The following is a 14,622-nucleotide window of genomic DNA, read 5'->3' as shown; positions in this document are numbered from 1 at the left end:
ATCGAAGGCATAATCTTCAACAATGCCGGGCATAAAAAAAGGGATAAATCAGATGCATAATATATATCTTCAGGTGCAAGGCCGGAAGAATGGGATGGCGAAGACTCATGTGAAAGTAGAAAAGAGAAAAGTCACAAGCCGAAATAGATCGATCAAGCATGTCAAGGGATTTCAAGGGATTTCAAGACAGTAAGGGTTAAAATGCCTTGAATGATGTAATTATGGTAAATACCATTACATCAACCCTGCGGACCTCCCCCCACACGATGAGTTCAGCCGAGGTCGGTCTTCCGGCTCCATACGCCGGTCAATTACCGACTCCCCTTTCCTTATGAACTATCACATTTGATTCTTGACATATTCTCTCCGGTGTCTGAAACGTTGCACTTCATCCATTTCCACCAGCAACAGAAAAAATGGTCGCCAACACACTGATCTACCACCCTGCGCTGGCGCACTGGCTGCGCTTCGTCGCGACAACCGGTACGTGATAGATAGCCGGAGTCCAAAAAAGAACACTCCAGTCTCTTTATCCATACAAGAAAGAAAAGCCCTCTTATTTCGAATCGCGACTGCAGCGAACCCCCAATGTGGCGAGCACTCGGCCGAGAAACCGCAGCTGAGCTCCCCCGTCCATACCCGAACACGCGAGCTAACTATGTACGCAATCTATAGTCGGCCGTGACAAGCTCCTCCGCACAATCCAATATTTCTCCCGCTTCTACGCGTGGTACCTATACCGGACGAACAAGCCACAGTCCGCGATCGACCCTTACAATGCCGTGAAGAAGCAGTTCGGCACGACTCGCAAGATTATGCGTATCGGCAAGTTCCTTGAGCATCTCAAGGCCGCCGCTATCGCTTTCGATAACAAGTCTCCCGCCGACCCCGTTCTGCGATACCTGGCTATTGGTCGCCAGCTCGGATACGCTAGCTACCTGACTCTCGATGCCGTCACAGTCGTCGATGCGATCGGCATTCGGAAGCTGGCTTCCGCTAAGCGGCTGCAGGATTCTGCCTACCGCTCCTGGGGCGCTGGTCTGATTTTCAGCGTTGTGGCTGGTGTTTACACTCTTGTTCGTCTCCAGGAGAAGGAGAAGACCATTGACCGCAAGGAGGGTGAGGGTGTTGTTGAGGCTAAGAAGATTGAGAAGTATGTTATTACCAGAATGAGAAATGGATTGCATGCTGACATTTTTATTAGGGAGCGCTCTGTTGCTCGGATACAGCTCATCTCCGATGTTTGCGATCTGGCTGCACCTTTGTCTGCCATTGGTATGGTTAACCTCGACGATGGCCTCGTCGGTATCGCAGGTACCGTCAGCAGTTTGATCGGTGTTTGGTCCCAGTGGCGCAAGACCGCTGTACCTGTTTAAGCAGTGTATAGTTGATCTGCGATGAAGTGGGATGTTGGTGACCCACTACTTGGGTGATTTTGGGGTTCCGGGCCTGAAAAGGAAGAATGAGAGGAGGTATTCTTATTGCGCACTCTATATCCTGATGGTTTTTTCTCACCTATGAACTGTCTTATATCTTTTTTCTTTTATTTCATTCTAGGGAAATATCTTCATGTCGTTTCTTTTGTTTTCGTACATGACAATCGCACTTGGTTTCGAATGGATTTGAGGTCATTCTCGTTGGGTCTCGTTGTCATCATATCATTGCTATGAACATATTGATATCCAAGTCCTGCCCTGACGCATCCTCATGTCATCACTACACCACGGGCAGTCCCAACTCCGATACCCTTCGTCCAAAACACTCGAGTACACACTGGCCTATTCAATAGGGAATGCTTTAAACGGGGCAGGTCTGGTATGGTTAGTATAAGCCTGCACAAAAGTACTGCAGAATCAACATACAGCACCGCAGGCGCCACAGCTCTTGCCGGAGCCGTCAGAGGCGGCACCGCACTTGGGACAGGAAGCGTGTCCGTTCATTTTGATAGAAGATGAAGTAGATCTGATGGGGGGTTAGCAACCACCAAGGTCCTCATGAGATATGTAGAAAAGACACAGCTCTTACATACCTTCGAAGGAATTTGTAGTTTAAGGAATAATTTCTGAAATGTGTGAGAGGTGAAATAAAGCTGAAGAAAAATTGCTGACTTTTCTACCCCGCCTGACTGGCTGCCCCGCTCAGAGTCATTCACTACTAGCACATGATTTGATAGCCCTGAAGAGTACTAGAGTCACACAGATAAGTCTAGTGACAAAAGGAAATCACTAATGGAGACTGGGTAATAGATCGACTTTGCATATGCATGTTTGTGCTACAGCTCTAGGAATCTAGATATATGATCTAGCGCATCGCGAGTCCAAATAATGAGGATAGTGTGAAAGCGCATCCACCGATAGGGAAATAAAGTATATTGATTATAAAAGAGAGTATTGCCTTTGTTCTTAGCGAAATAAGGCTTTAATACCTTGATTTATCCAGATGTCTGGCTTAAGATGGTATTAGGGACGTTATATGCAAGATAACACCCTGATGTTTTTCTCTGGATGTTCTTCTTATGTCTTCTTATATGTCGGTTTGGGTGTTCTTTTTGGTATGTCTTTACAATATTTTCAGTTGTCTTGCAGATGTTTTTCCTTCTCGGTATATATTATAGCCAAAAGAACAAGAATTAGGTATAATTGGGCCACTACGAATGGGGATCATCGCACCGAAACATGTCCGGCTTATCACTCTCCAACAGTATTGTTCTCGCGAGCATGCTTGTGCAGAGCCTGAGCGTAACATGCCCACTTTTTCTTGTTACCGGCATCTCTATATCATTTATAGGTGTATTCTCAAGGCTCGTTTTAGATGTCTTTTTTTGATACCACCATCCTAGATAAACTGCCATGTTCTTGATAATAGGCATACATATGTATATAGGCAGTTGGTCGCTCCTGCCGGCAAATAAAGTCTAAGTAGGTACCTGCCTATTTCGGAATAGCCATAATGTTACTCAGCCGCCATATTCAGAGCTAGAGAAAACAAGTCACCACGCGCCAGCATGGCAGAAAGAGAACATACAAGCTACGAAGGCCACGACCCAAAGTTAGAGGAGACTTCTCATTCTGACTACGACAGAGGTGATGCTGTTCTGGCTCGTGGTAACACAATCACTACAGCCTCGCGAAGCACAGGCTCCGTCCTATATGAATCCCAAGGATGGATAGTTCCGATAGGCGATATCTATAAGTCCTTGTTAACATATCTAATTGTTATTAGTAGTCCATTATATTTCCTAGACCCTACTGCGTCTCTCTAACCGCCTATTCCTTCATGAGAATATCATCCATGGGTGCCTCTTCCAAGGTTGCTCTCCGGTCCATTTCGAGTACCGGAGGGGCCGCGACCCAAACTCTATCCAGAATTTCCCACGAGTGATATTAGCGCTTTTAACAGATATAATGCTATTTACTATAACATATTGTTTTGAAAAGTAAGAAAGACAGTAAGACAGCGTGCTTCGATCATCCAGAGCTACATCACTGCAAGTCTAAGTATGTAATTAAAGTTTGAGGGATGAATACCTAGGTAGTAAACGTAATCTTCTGTCTAACAGTGGACATGTGTACCTAAGTAGGTATTGAGGTACTACCTAGAAAGAGATCGGACTTTAAAATTGTGTATATATAGGAAGAAAATCCTTACATCTATGAAGAACCATACCATTATCTTCTCATCATCCTTTTCGGCGATTCAATCTACCTCTCGCCTTCAATATAAAGAACCTGTGCTCTATTAGATCTTTGTCTCATACCATTCTCTTCACTCTCAGAGCCTTCTCACTCTCAGAGCCTCCTCACTCTCAGAGTCTTCTCACTCGCAGAACCTCATCTCCATTTGATCCTCCCTTCCCCTCTATTTTCTCCTTGTCTCATACTACAGTCCATCAGTCTGTTCGATCCTCGGCTTTTCTCCATTTGTTCCCCGTTTACATCGGAGCTTAGCCTCACTTTCAGTCTGAAGAGCGCCTACTCTACCGGATCCTGTTCTCTGCCAGATTCTCTTCTCGTACGCCGTCAATATGGCATTCAAGTCATCTCCCCAGCCTCTTGTTCAGGGAGGGCATGCTCATCAACCTGATGAATTGCCTTCCATGTTTATCTCCTCAACAGTGCCCGCCGTGGACGAGAACACCATCATCCTCGGAGCGACCCACCCTACACTCTCCACGGGCAACCCGATACATGATGGCTGGTTTATATCAGACTTCTACGCCTTCAATTTCCTGTTGAAAGGACTTGGCATGGAACAGACTTGGCTAACCGCCGCGGAACCCGAGAAGCTCGTCCAGAAATATGGATCATACCTGCATGGAAATCCATATGAGGAGCGCAAGATATGCCTGAGCCAAGAGCTTCTGGACAGCGATGAGCTTTCGCCTGTAACTGTGGTTAGCTCAGCGAAAATGATCGACCGATTTCTGATGGAAGCAAAGAGGGCTTCCGAGCTGGCGAAGAGAACGTCGGCTCCCCTTCTCCTCCTTGTCTTTTGCCACGGATTGCCAAGCTTTGATTTGCTTTTAGACAATGGGAACAGACACAAGGGTCTATCCGCCATGAGGTTGAAAGGTGTGCTTGAGCCCGGTGTACGTGTGACCCTCATTACTACGGCCTGTCACTCTGGTGGCTGGGTTACAAACCCAGATTTTAATTACACCACAATGGCAGCCGCGAATGCAGCTCGTACGAGTAAGGGGTTATCAAATTCCTGGGGTATCTCGCAAAGCATCGGCCGGACCTGCGGCTCCGTTTTCGCGAGCACGCTTGTGGAGAGCTTGTCGAGCGCAACAAGCCCACTTATTGATCCTAGCGAAAGGTCTACACCATCAAATTTCCCTGGAACCCAGTCCCAGCTGCAGCCAGATGAGCCTGACGAACATCAGACCATGACATATAACGCCTTCTGCCATTCGATCTGGCGAACATGCGAGCACCGTGTAACCCGGCTGTGGTATGCCCAAGGATTCAGTTTTAGTGCACAGGATGACCAGTGGAACTTTTCCTGGACAGGACGTACTGGAATCCCTCTAAGAGACTTCGAACGGCGATGGAAAACGCTCGCCTCATACCCATATACCGGCCCCGCCGATGTCCGCGACCTTCGAAATACCTATCTAGAAAATCTGACCTTTCTTGAAGCTGACTCTGCAAACACTGGTGGCGCCGAAGGCATTGTTGACCAAATGACGGAAAGCATCGCCCACGGGCGGATCAAAGCCATGGGGCGGCTATTCCACCAAACGTGCCCCGGGGACTGGGATAGAGGGCAAATGGTAGGATTTGGCGGAACGTTGCGAGGGTACTACGAGCGCGATGAATTCAAGGAACGAGCCTCTGAGTTTGCTGCAACTATCCGCTTTCGCTGGGAGATGGGACTGCTTACGGACTATGTGGTCAGTGTATTTGGGCTTCCTATGCCTAGCAAGAAGATCTGTATCTTATGGGATGAATTTGCTTGGGAGGCTGCTATAAAACGGATCGATCCCACTTGGGAGGCTCGTGAAGACAAGATTAGAAGAGCCCTTGGCGACTGTTTGGAACTCGCCCCCCGTGACGATCAAGGTCCGTTTTTTTCCCGACCAAATTGTTACCTAACAGCTGCTCTCGTTGAGGCCAACAAACCCTACGATGAGACCATGGCTATTATCTCTGCCATAGGTCAGTTTATGGAGACCTTGAAAGAGTTCCATCAGCAGCGTGCTTGCGAAGACGAGGGTGTCCGCCGCCGTGGCAGAGAGTGGTTCAAGACTGTCGGCAGACGAGCCCTCCGGTCACTTTCGCCTCGTAAGAGACTGCCAGCCAAGCCCCGTGGTTCAGAGGTCATTGGATAATTCTGAGGAGGGGTAGGGTCTTTCGTTTCTTTCGTTTCTTGTGCTTCACACGTGTGGCTTTCTTGCTTCTTTTCGTTGATTGCTCATTGTTTTGCTAGGTTATTCCTGCTTTTATTCATCTCATTTCATTAAAATGAATAACCTACTCATTAATTTATTCCTCTCGTAGAGATCAGGTATCGTCTCTCGGAATGTTATATCAACTGCATCTGTGATCTCACAGCAATCAATACTCCAGATATGAGGCCACTAGAGGTAGGTTAGATTCTGGTCTGTAGGGCTGGGATGTAAGAGCTATAAGTTATCGTGTTTAATTTTCTACTACAGGGATCCAACCTTCTTGCCGATGGAGCTCTCTATTTTGGGCCCTGGGATCCCTCAAAATGCGACAGAATAGGGAAGAAGTCGCAATTACAGCCTCAAATGCGGCGTGCAAAGGTATTTCGCTAATCCATCTATATAAAGTGCCTCCAGGACCTTAGAAATATCTCAATCCATCTTCCACATCACCTTCAACTGATTAACAGCATCCCCGTACATCCTCTCACGCATTTGATTCCCTCTCAAAAAAGATGGCTTCTTGTCAAATCCATGAATAACATCCTCGACTACAAATCCGCCTACACTCGCCATCTTCCCTTCTTCAACAAACCCACAAAGTCTTTCCCGGAACGTATTCCCCTCAACAAGCAACTGATCCCACCCACAAGTATAAACCGCCACAGCAGGCGGATAAGCCACATATAATAGTGATGCAGGCGCCAGACCAGGCGAAAGATAAGGATGCGACATATCTACCCGACCCGTACTGGGCCGTTTTGGCAGACCCTCAGCAAGAAGGTACGAATCGTCAAAGAACTTGTACAAAGAAGGGGGAATCATGGATTTCTGCGCAGCGATAGGATTCGTAGCATTACGCTCTATCCGCGTCCGCGTCCAGTCCGTGCTGGGATAGAACGCTACCAAGCCAGCCAGCTTGATCTCCCCTATCGACGCCCAGCGCTTTTTCTGTAGTTCCTCGTGCAGTCGGAACGGCACTGCTAGAGCGAGGTTCCCGCCCGCGCTAGATCCGCTGAGTACGAAGCGCGTTTTGTCGAGATTGTATTGCTGCGCTTCTTGCCATAGCCAGAGTATAGCGTCGACGCCGTCTTCCAGTGGGACGGGGAAGGGATGCTCCGGGGCTAAACGGTAATTGACGCTTACAACTACCGCGTCTGGGTGGGCTTTTAGTACGGCTCCAGCCCAGCGGGAATCATCGCGGGCGTGCCCGATTGAGAAGCCGCCGCCGTGGAAGTTGATGAGGACGGGGCGGGGTGGGCTTGGGTTTGTTTGTTTGGGTGTGAGGGGATTTGAGGGTGCGGTGAAGAAGTAGAGTTCAATTGATCCTGGGGCTTTGCTGACTTTTGAAGGAATGGCGATTTCGATGCTTGGGCCTCGGGGTAAGGGCCAGGAGAAGTAGCGGTCTAGTAGAGAGCGCAGGTTGTCGAGTATGCGATACCGATGGGCCTTGTTGCTGAGGGCAGAGCGGGAGGGAGGGGGTGAGGTTGATACCATATTTTACGGCGGTTGATAATAATTTTTTTGGTAAATATGGCGGAGAAATTGATGATATGTATGTGATGTTTACATGGACAAATGATGTAACTTGTTAGTCACTGGACCTGAATGATCCCTGTCAGAAGTTTCAAACCCAACCGATATAGGAGGTTTTGTGTAATACATGATTTGAGTATTGATATGAAAAGCGAACTGTTCTAGTAAAGTGCTAAGTCCCCTGATGTATGAGGTTTAGACACAGTGCGGAGTAAATGTGGCCCATCTGAGCATCTAGGAGGTGGAACCACCCGAAGCATAAAAGCATAACTTAACTTCCAGTCTATGCGGTTCATAATAGATAGTGACCTGGAATTTTACGAATATAAGTTACAGACAGAGCAAAATTCAAAATGATTCGAATAGTCCTCAGTTACCGTCCCACATGCCACTAGGCCCAAAATTAATACTGTGGGGGTTATTTTGTCTCCATTCCCGAGCCGAATCTAGTAGGTCGGACTCCGAACTTCTAGATAAAAGAGGGCGAGATGTCTGCTCGTTTTACTCCGTATAGATTTCCCAACTCGAAGTTCCATCGCTTAAAAAAGGGATACACATCGTCTCACCGATCTATCACATTTCTACAATGTCCTCTCCTCTCCCAATTGTGATCTGTGCCCTAGACTCCGGGATCGGCAAGCCGGTCTCCGAGCTCCTCCTCCCCGAACTCGAAGGTTAGCCGATCATATAACTATTTCCCCTTATTTATTGTTACATAATCCAAATCGTCTCACAGCAGGCTTGTTAACTCTCACTAGTAACCCATTTCATCCAAAGTCTCTCAGCAGCGCAATCCGAGCTTCCCCATCTCCTCGCAGGTCGGAATCCCCAATCCCTCCACGTCAACGACGTCGGCACGAAAGACTACAGCCGGCCTGTGCGTGCAATCATCTTCGGTCGTGGATTTGACTTGGAGGATATCGAGGCATTGCGCGATAATGTTGCTAGTATCTCGCAGGATCCTGTTGTTTGGATCGCTGGAGACCCAAGCCGAAAGCCTCCTCCTGGCGCTGTTCTGCCGCCTAACTACCCCCAACTTGTTGCGGGAGTTGCGCAGAAATTGCTCGGCGATTGGGTTGAAGCTGGAGCTAATAGCAACGAGGTTATTTTGTATTAGAGTCAAAAGACTGTTTGTAGTTTAGATCGTCGAGTAAATTGAATACACTTCGTCCATGAATTGATCCATGGGTGGAATAGCTAGTGATTCATAATATGGCAGGTACTAATCTATTAGCAAGGATTTATGTGCTCGGCCATCCTATTTCTACACCCTAGATCCACGGGCTTGCAAAAATCAAAGATCACCAGGGGTGGATCCAGTATTTTGGCGAAAATGGAGGAAAGCTGTCTAGGGCCAATACTGGAAGGACTTCCTGTCATCTTGATCCTTATTATTATGGAAGCCCTTCCTGATATGCAATCTCTGGAGGTTCTCCACGGCTTTTCTCAATCATGAAAAATCTGTCATCAGGATCAGCCATTGATAAAATAAAGAATACTATGGACGTTTTGCTCCTTGGAAGAATTTGTATTTTGCTTGAGCAGAAGTTTCTTAGAGGATATTCCTGTTTCTGTTTTGTCCGTTTCTATAGTACTCTTTTTCGTATCCCAACATGTCTACTGACGTTTTGCGAGTAATAGCCAGAGACGGGATTGTCACCCCAATGCGTGAGTTACTTCGCAATGGCTCACGGAATCGAGTTAAGCATGATACGAACCGTTCATATGGAGGGCTTTAGATGCAAGAAAGACATCGGCTATATGTTTTCTTATGGTATAATATGCCATTTGCATCACAACTCACGTTGCTAACATTAGATATATATAGTGACCCACTTTACGTTTGAGATAAGCTGAATGAAAACTTATACTAGCAAAATACCCAGATCCCATTGAACATAACGACTGACGTGATAAATTGTCATAGACGGAAGAAAAGCCTTCTCAGTCGCTCAACTAGCGGCTGGCAGGTCACTCTTTGGAGCTGCTGGTTTGATATTTCCGTTGGGTCCCTAACAATTTTGCCGTGTTATAGCAGGAAAGAGAAATTCGAAACCTCTCTTGCGACTGTGAGTCATCAAATATCCCTGGTACTGAATGAACACCGTTTTCCCTCACATTATTGCCTATCTGTGGTGGCCTGATTGGTATGCGAGCCACAATGCACAGCGTATCTAGAGACAGCACACACCGATATTGTCGGTGAGCACCGTAACTTCGAAACTGATGCAGAAATGATGTATGTTAAAGCAAACCTCGCTAAAAAGCGCTCAGAACGCGGGAAATTGCTAATGGCATTCGTATCTAGGACGCAAGATAATGCAGTGAGTCATATTCGACCTGATCGGGCAATTTACATCTTTGCATATGTCAAGAGGGTCTCGCACATATAGCACGCCTGATAACTGCAACAGATTCAGCTGCCAATGCAGGTGGCAATTTCGGAAAATACAAATCCTTGGCCGACTACTTCGTGCATGCTGTCATATTAATCAAGCGTCAAGGCAGACCAGATTGAAATTCCAATAGTCCGATCTATCATTTGATGAGAATCGCCGAGTGAGGTCACGATCTAATACTCTGTGCCTTTTTACTGGTAGCTCATTAAGGCTATACCCCGCATCCGCAGTTCGAGCTAGAAGACCACGCGACAATTTCCCCAGAAAAAGGCCAAGACGCCAAGAAGTGTCTCGACCGAAAATGTATAAAGGTTCGGAGAAATACTACCCAACACTACAAGTCATGGGATCAGAAATGGGGCTATGTATTGTAGGATAATTTCATAGGCTCTCGTATTTCATATTGAAATTGATCTTCCAAGTTTACCTAGATGTACACTGTGCGATGAAGTAATAATATCAACAATGACGTGCAACTGGAGTTAGCCTCGGGGAAAATAGGAGATGAGTCGATCTTTGTCCCTTTAAATCGGCCCAGGCCATTTTCAAACGGCCGAGTCTGGTTGGGCAGATATTTTAGATAGGTCGACTCGAATGAAGTACAAGAAGCATATCACAACGGGTAAAATAGGAAGCTAAGTTTCAGAAATGATTGGCTAGGATTAATATAGAGGACCGAGAACTTTACTAGTGACGATGGTGAATGTTGATCCGGATAACATAAGAAAATGTGACGGGATGAAAAAAAAGTAGTATGAAGTTCCCGGAATGTGTGAATAGGTTCAATAATTGTAGATCACGGGGCCTTAACCCATGTCTATACAAAGTACGTGTGGAGGAAACAAGGGGAAACTCATTTCTCCACCCTTTACTCTGCCGAAAAAAGCCTCAAATTTGTTTATTTTTGTACTCCGTACATATCCATAGTATGTCACACGCAAGGGAAGAAAAAAAAATAGAAGATGGTCAGCAGGGGTCAAAGAAAGGAGAGGAGTCACTGAGTACGTAAGATGAAACAAATCGCGCAAAAACCACTAAAATCACTAAAATAACTAATCTGTTTCACGAAGAATGGACTTTCGGGTGGAATTTGGGAAAAGAAAAAGAAAAAGAAAAATGCTCGTCCCGAGGCCGTAGCCGGGTTCGGGATCCGCTACGGGGAGAAGGATCTGGGGTTTCACAAGCCACACCTGCAAAAACTGCACAGCCCGAGGGTGGCCGATAAAAATACCCCGGTAGACCGTCAGACCGTACATTATTTAGGAGTCATATTCCAAATTCATGTTCTAGGCCATGGGTTTCGGCGTTGAGAACGTAAGATGCACGTGTTTGTTTCTGGGGGGCTTGGACTTGGGGAAAGGTACTCGGAGGTTGGCGATCTTATTGCACAACCACAAAATGACTCTCGTCGCTGAAGACCAGTGAAATGCAGTGAAAATAGGGGACCCAGCGGCAATATCTTCTGCCCACCCGACCATCCCAGGAGGTGGAAATTCAGGGGTCCTGATTGGTCCCCGCCGCCGCCATGGATGGATGCAGGTGCCACCTGGACATCATCCTCGGCTGGTTTAACGCCGTTATTTGCTGAATTCCTGCTCCCACAGGCAATTGTTCCGATGTTGAAGCCGAGCTTGTCGTCATTCGGGTTTCGAAGGGATATTTCATTTTTTTTTTCTTTTTTCTCTTTTTTAGACCAGGGCATTCCGATATCAATTCGGCTTGATTTAAGCCGAAAACAGGAAAGATGTGGAATCGTCAAGGGCAAAATTGATCGACGAGATTATGTCAGCTCCCCGCGATTTAACTATGGGAATTTTTAGAACTACTACTACATACATACTATAACACATTTGGTGAAGTCATTATGCGTCATCCCTGTCATTTGTGGCTGAAGAAATCCTAGATTTTGAGGGAAATAAGCATCATTTTCATGGAATTGAGAACATCGATTTTTGTGATTGACGAAATTGTAAAAGTTAACGTGTGTTGTTTGCCGCAACCGTCAGAGCAGGCATAAAAACCGCATGAACTGGACTCATCAACTTGTCTTTGTAAACTACTATCAATGAGTTATTTTTGAAGTCTAGATCCCCTATTTTGTTTCTTCCGCTATTCGCCTTCCCGGTCATATAGCCCCCCTAGTTCCGAATCAAGTTCGTGTCCACTTGAACCATTCGGGTCAACTCGGACTTGCGCCTCGAGGCATTTTGCAACCTACGGCAGCGCTTCATCCCCATCAACGCGTGCCCGCTTCAGCTCGGCGTTCAGCCCCGACATCACCCGTGGAACTGTGGAGAAACACTGCGGAAAGCGCACGAGAACCTCCTTCATTACCAAGACCGATCGCGACCATGGCCTCTGCCCAAAAGGATTATATACCCCTCGGCCGCTCCAGTTCTCCTGGTCCTCTGGCATCAGATTTCTCTCAACAGCAAGTCGCGAAACAACGCAACAATAACTATCACTCTACTTCACTCAGAACAATGCTTACCACATCTGTAAATCGCACTGCGCTGCACCCCGGTGGTGTTCAGTATGTTGCCTTCTTACCTCATTGTCCTTTACCTCATCGTCGCTAACTGTCTTTACTTAGGCCTAGCAAGGGTCACACCGAGCTTGAGGAGGAACTTCACGAGACTGCTCACATTGACTACGACCGAGTCTCTATTGTAAGACCCTTACCACCCTTGCCTTAGACATTTGGATCATGTCTATACCATGTTCTTTATCTTGGTTCAGTTAACTAACATGATTCAAGATTGCCAACCCCTCAGTTCCTGCCCTTTACGAAGATGCCCTTGTCTACGAGACTGGTACTGCTGTCACATCCAGCGGTGCTTTGAGCGCATACTCTGGTGCTAAGACTGGTCGTTCCCCCTCCGATAAGCGTATCGTCCAAGAGTCTTCCTCAGAAGGCGATATCTGGTGGGGACCCGTAAATAAACCCATGACACTTGATGTGAGTCACTTCTTTTTTTCTTTATTCTCTATGCGCGATTTTGCTGGATGTTTCGTCGCCGTTGGAGTACACCCTTGCAGACGGACTTGAAGAGATCCACTTGGATCCCCTTGCATATGCACCGCGAGGTCAAGCTTTTCGGCAGGAATTCGTGCAACTCTCTGGGAATCCCTTTTGAGATGCCGTCTTTGCCGAAATAAACCTCATTCTTTTTCATCTTGAGAATACTTCCTTTTGCCCGTTTTTTGCCCCCCAATTTGCCCCTCGGCTTTCAATTGCGGCTCCACGATCCCCCACCCTTGGCCCGAGGCTATCACGTGCATGGCGCCATTTAAGGCTGGTGACTAACACACATTCCCCACAGGTCTGGCGTATCAACCGTGAGCGTGCTGTCGACTACCTCAACACCCGTAACCGCATCTATGTCATCGATGGTTACGCCGGCTGGGATGAGCGCTACCGTATCAGCGTTCGCGTTGTCTGCGCTCGTGCCTACCACGCTCTTTTCATGCGCAACATGCTGATCCGCCCCAAGCGTGAGGAGCTCGAGCACTTCCACCCCGACTATGTTATCTACAACGCTGGCTCTTTCCCCGCCAACCGCTTCACTGAGGGTATGACCTCCGCCACCTCCGTGGCCATCAACTTCGCCGATAAGGAGATGGTTATCCTCGGTACCGAGTACGCTGGTGAGATGAAGAAGGGTGTCTTCACCGTTCTCTACTACGAGATGCCCGTCAAGCACAACGTCCTGACTCTTCACTCCTCTGCCAACGAGGGTGAGAACGGAGATGTCACCGTCTTCTTCGGTCTGTCCGGCACTGGCAAGACCACCTTGTCCGCCGACCCCAAGCGCAAGCTGATTGGTGACGACGAGCACTGCTGGACCGACACCGGTGTCTTCAACATTGAGGGTGGCTGCTACGCCAAGTGCATTGGTCTCTCCGCCGAGAAGGAGCCCGATATCTTCAACGCCATCCGCTTCGGCTCCGTCCTCGAGAACACCGTCTTCGACCCCGTCTCCCGTGTTGTTGACTACGACGATGCCACCCTCACCGAGAACACCCGTTGCGCCTACCCCATCGAGTACATCGAGAACGCCAAGATCCCCTGTGTCACCGACAACCACCCCACCAACATCATTCTGCTCACCTGTGATGCCCGCGGTGTCCTGCCCCCCATCTCCAAGCTCACCCCCGAGCAGACCATGTTCCACTTCATCTCCGGCTACACCTCCAAGATGGCCGGTACCGAGGACGGCGTCACCGAGCCCCAGGCTACCTTCTCTTCTTGCTTCGCTCAGCCCTTCCTGGCTCTCCACCCCATGCGCTATGCCCACATGCTGGCCGAGAAGATCAAGGAGCACAAGGTCAACGCCTGGCTCCTCAACACCGGCTGGGTTGGCGCCGGTGCCACCACTGGCGGCAAGCGTTGCCCTCTCAAGTACACCCGTGCCATCCTGGACTCCATCCACAACGGTGAGCTTGCCAAGGCAGAGTACGAGAACTACCCTACCTTCAACCTGCCCGTCCCCACCTCCTGCCCCGGTGTCCCCAGCGAGCTCCTCAACCCCGAGAAGAGCTGGACTGCTACCACTTCCTTCAAGGACGAGGTCACCAAGCTTGCTGTCCTCTTCAATGAGAACTTCAAGAAGTACTCCGACGAGGCTACTCCCGATGTCCTCGCTGCTGCTCCTCAGGTCTAGAGGGTTGGAGCGACGGTTAAAAAATTCTTTTTCTTCTTGTTTCTTGTTCTCCCAAACAGGATGAATAAGTCCTTTGCATGGCGTGCTATTGCTTTTTTTTGGTGATGGTCTCTGGATCCTCTCGCCACGTCTG

The 14,622-nt window shown here is 48.0% G+C and overlaps 6 protein-coding genes across 6 annotated transcripts; 4 read left to right on the top strand and 2 right to left on the bottom strand.

Annotated features, from left to right (window-relative positions):
* Positions 1-416: 416 nt before the first annotated feature.
* N7479_006672 (PEX11 family protein) lies at positions 417-1,376 on the top strand (the record flags this gene model as incomplete). The annotated part of the gene is made up of 3 exons (XM_057254366.1): positions 417-483; positions 676-1,153; positions 1,205-1,376. The coding sequence occupies 3 exons, from the start codon at positions 417-419 to the stop codon at positions 1,374-1,376; spliced, it is 717 nt and encodes a 238-aa protein (XP_057108228.1).
* Positions 1,377-1,797: 421 nt separating this feature from the next.
* Positions 1,798-1,940, bottom strand: N7479_006671 (uncharacterized protein; the record flags this gene model as incomplete). The annotated part of the gene is made up of 2 exons (XM_057254365.1): positions 1,798-1,812; positions 1,863-1,940. The coding sequence occupies 2 exons, from the start codon at positions 1,938-1,940 to the stop codon at positions 1,798-1,800; spliced, it is 93 nt and encodes a 30-aa protein (XP_057108227.1).
* Positions 1,941-4,024: 2,084 nt separating this feature from the next.
* Positions 4,025-5,833, top strand: N7479_006670 (uncharacterized protein; the record flags this gene model as incomplete). The annotated part of the gene is made up of 1 exon (XM_057254364.1): positions 4,025-5,833. One exon carries the CDS (start codon positions 4,025-4,027, stop codon positions 5,831-5,833), a length of 1,809 nt encoding a protein of 602 aa, XP_057108226.1.
* Positions 5,834-6,322: 489 nt separating this feature from the next.
* Positions 6,323-7,387, bottom strand: N7479_006669 (alpha/beta hydrolase; the record flags this gene model as incomplete). Its single annotated transcript, XM_057254363.1, has 1 exon — positions 6,323-7,387. One exon carries the CDS (start codon positions 7,385-7,387, stop codon positions 6,323-6,325), a length of 1,065 nt encoding a protein of 354 aa, XP_057108225.1.
* Positions 7,388-8,012: 625 nt separating this feature from the next.
* On the top strand, positions 8,013-8,543 carry N7479_006668 (uncharacterized protein; the record flags this gene model as incomplete). Its single annotated transcript, XM_057254362.1, has 2 exons — positions 8,013-8,100; positions 8,185-8,543. The coding sequence occupies 2 exons, from the start codon at positions 8,013-8,015 to the stop codon at positions 8,541-8,543; spliced, it is 447 nt and encodes a 148-aa protein (XP_057108224.1).
* Positions 8,544-12,176: 3,633 nt separating this feature from the next.
* acuF (phosphoenolpyruvate carboxykinase PCK1) lies at positions 12,177-14,489 on the top strand (the record flags this gene model as incomplete). Its single annotated transcript, XM_057254361.1, has 4 exons — positions 12,177-12,358; positions 12,419-12,494; positions 12,584-12,784; positions 13,149-14,489. 4 exons carry the CDS (start codon positions 12,177-12,179, stop codon positions 14,487-14,489), a joined length of 1,800 nt encoding a protein of 599 aa, XP_057108223.1.
* Between the last annotated feature and the right edge of the window lie 133 nt (positions 14,490-14,622).

Source organism: Penicillium vulpinum, assembly GCF_028829585.1.
Source record: "Penicillium vulpinum strain IBT 29486 chromosome Unknown utg000003l_segment0_segment0, whole genome shotgun sequence".
Classification (NCBI taxonomy): domain Eukaryota; kingdom Fungi; phylum Ascomycota; class Eurotiomycetes; order Eurotiales; family Aspergillaceae; genus Penicillium; species Penicillium vulpinum.
The sequence above is the reverse complement of the archived record's forward strand: the minus strand, read 5'-3'. Positions and strand labels throughout refer to the sequence as shown.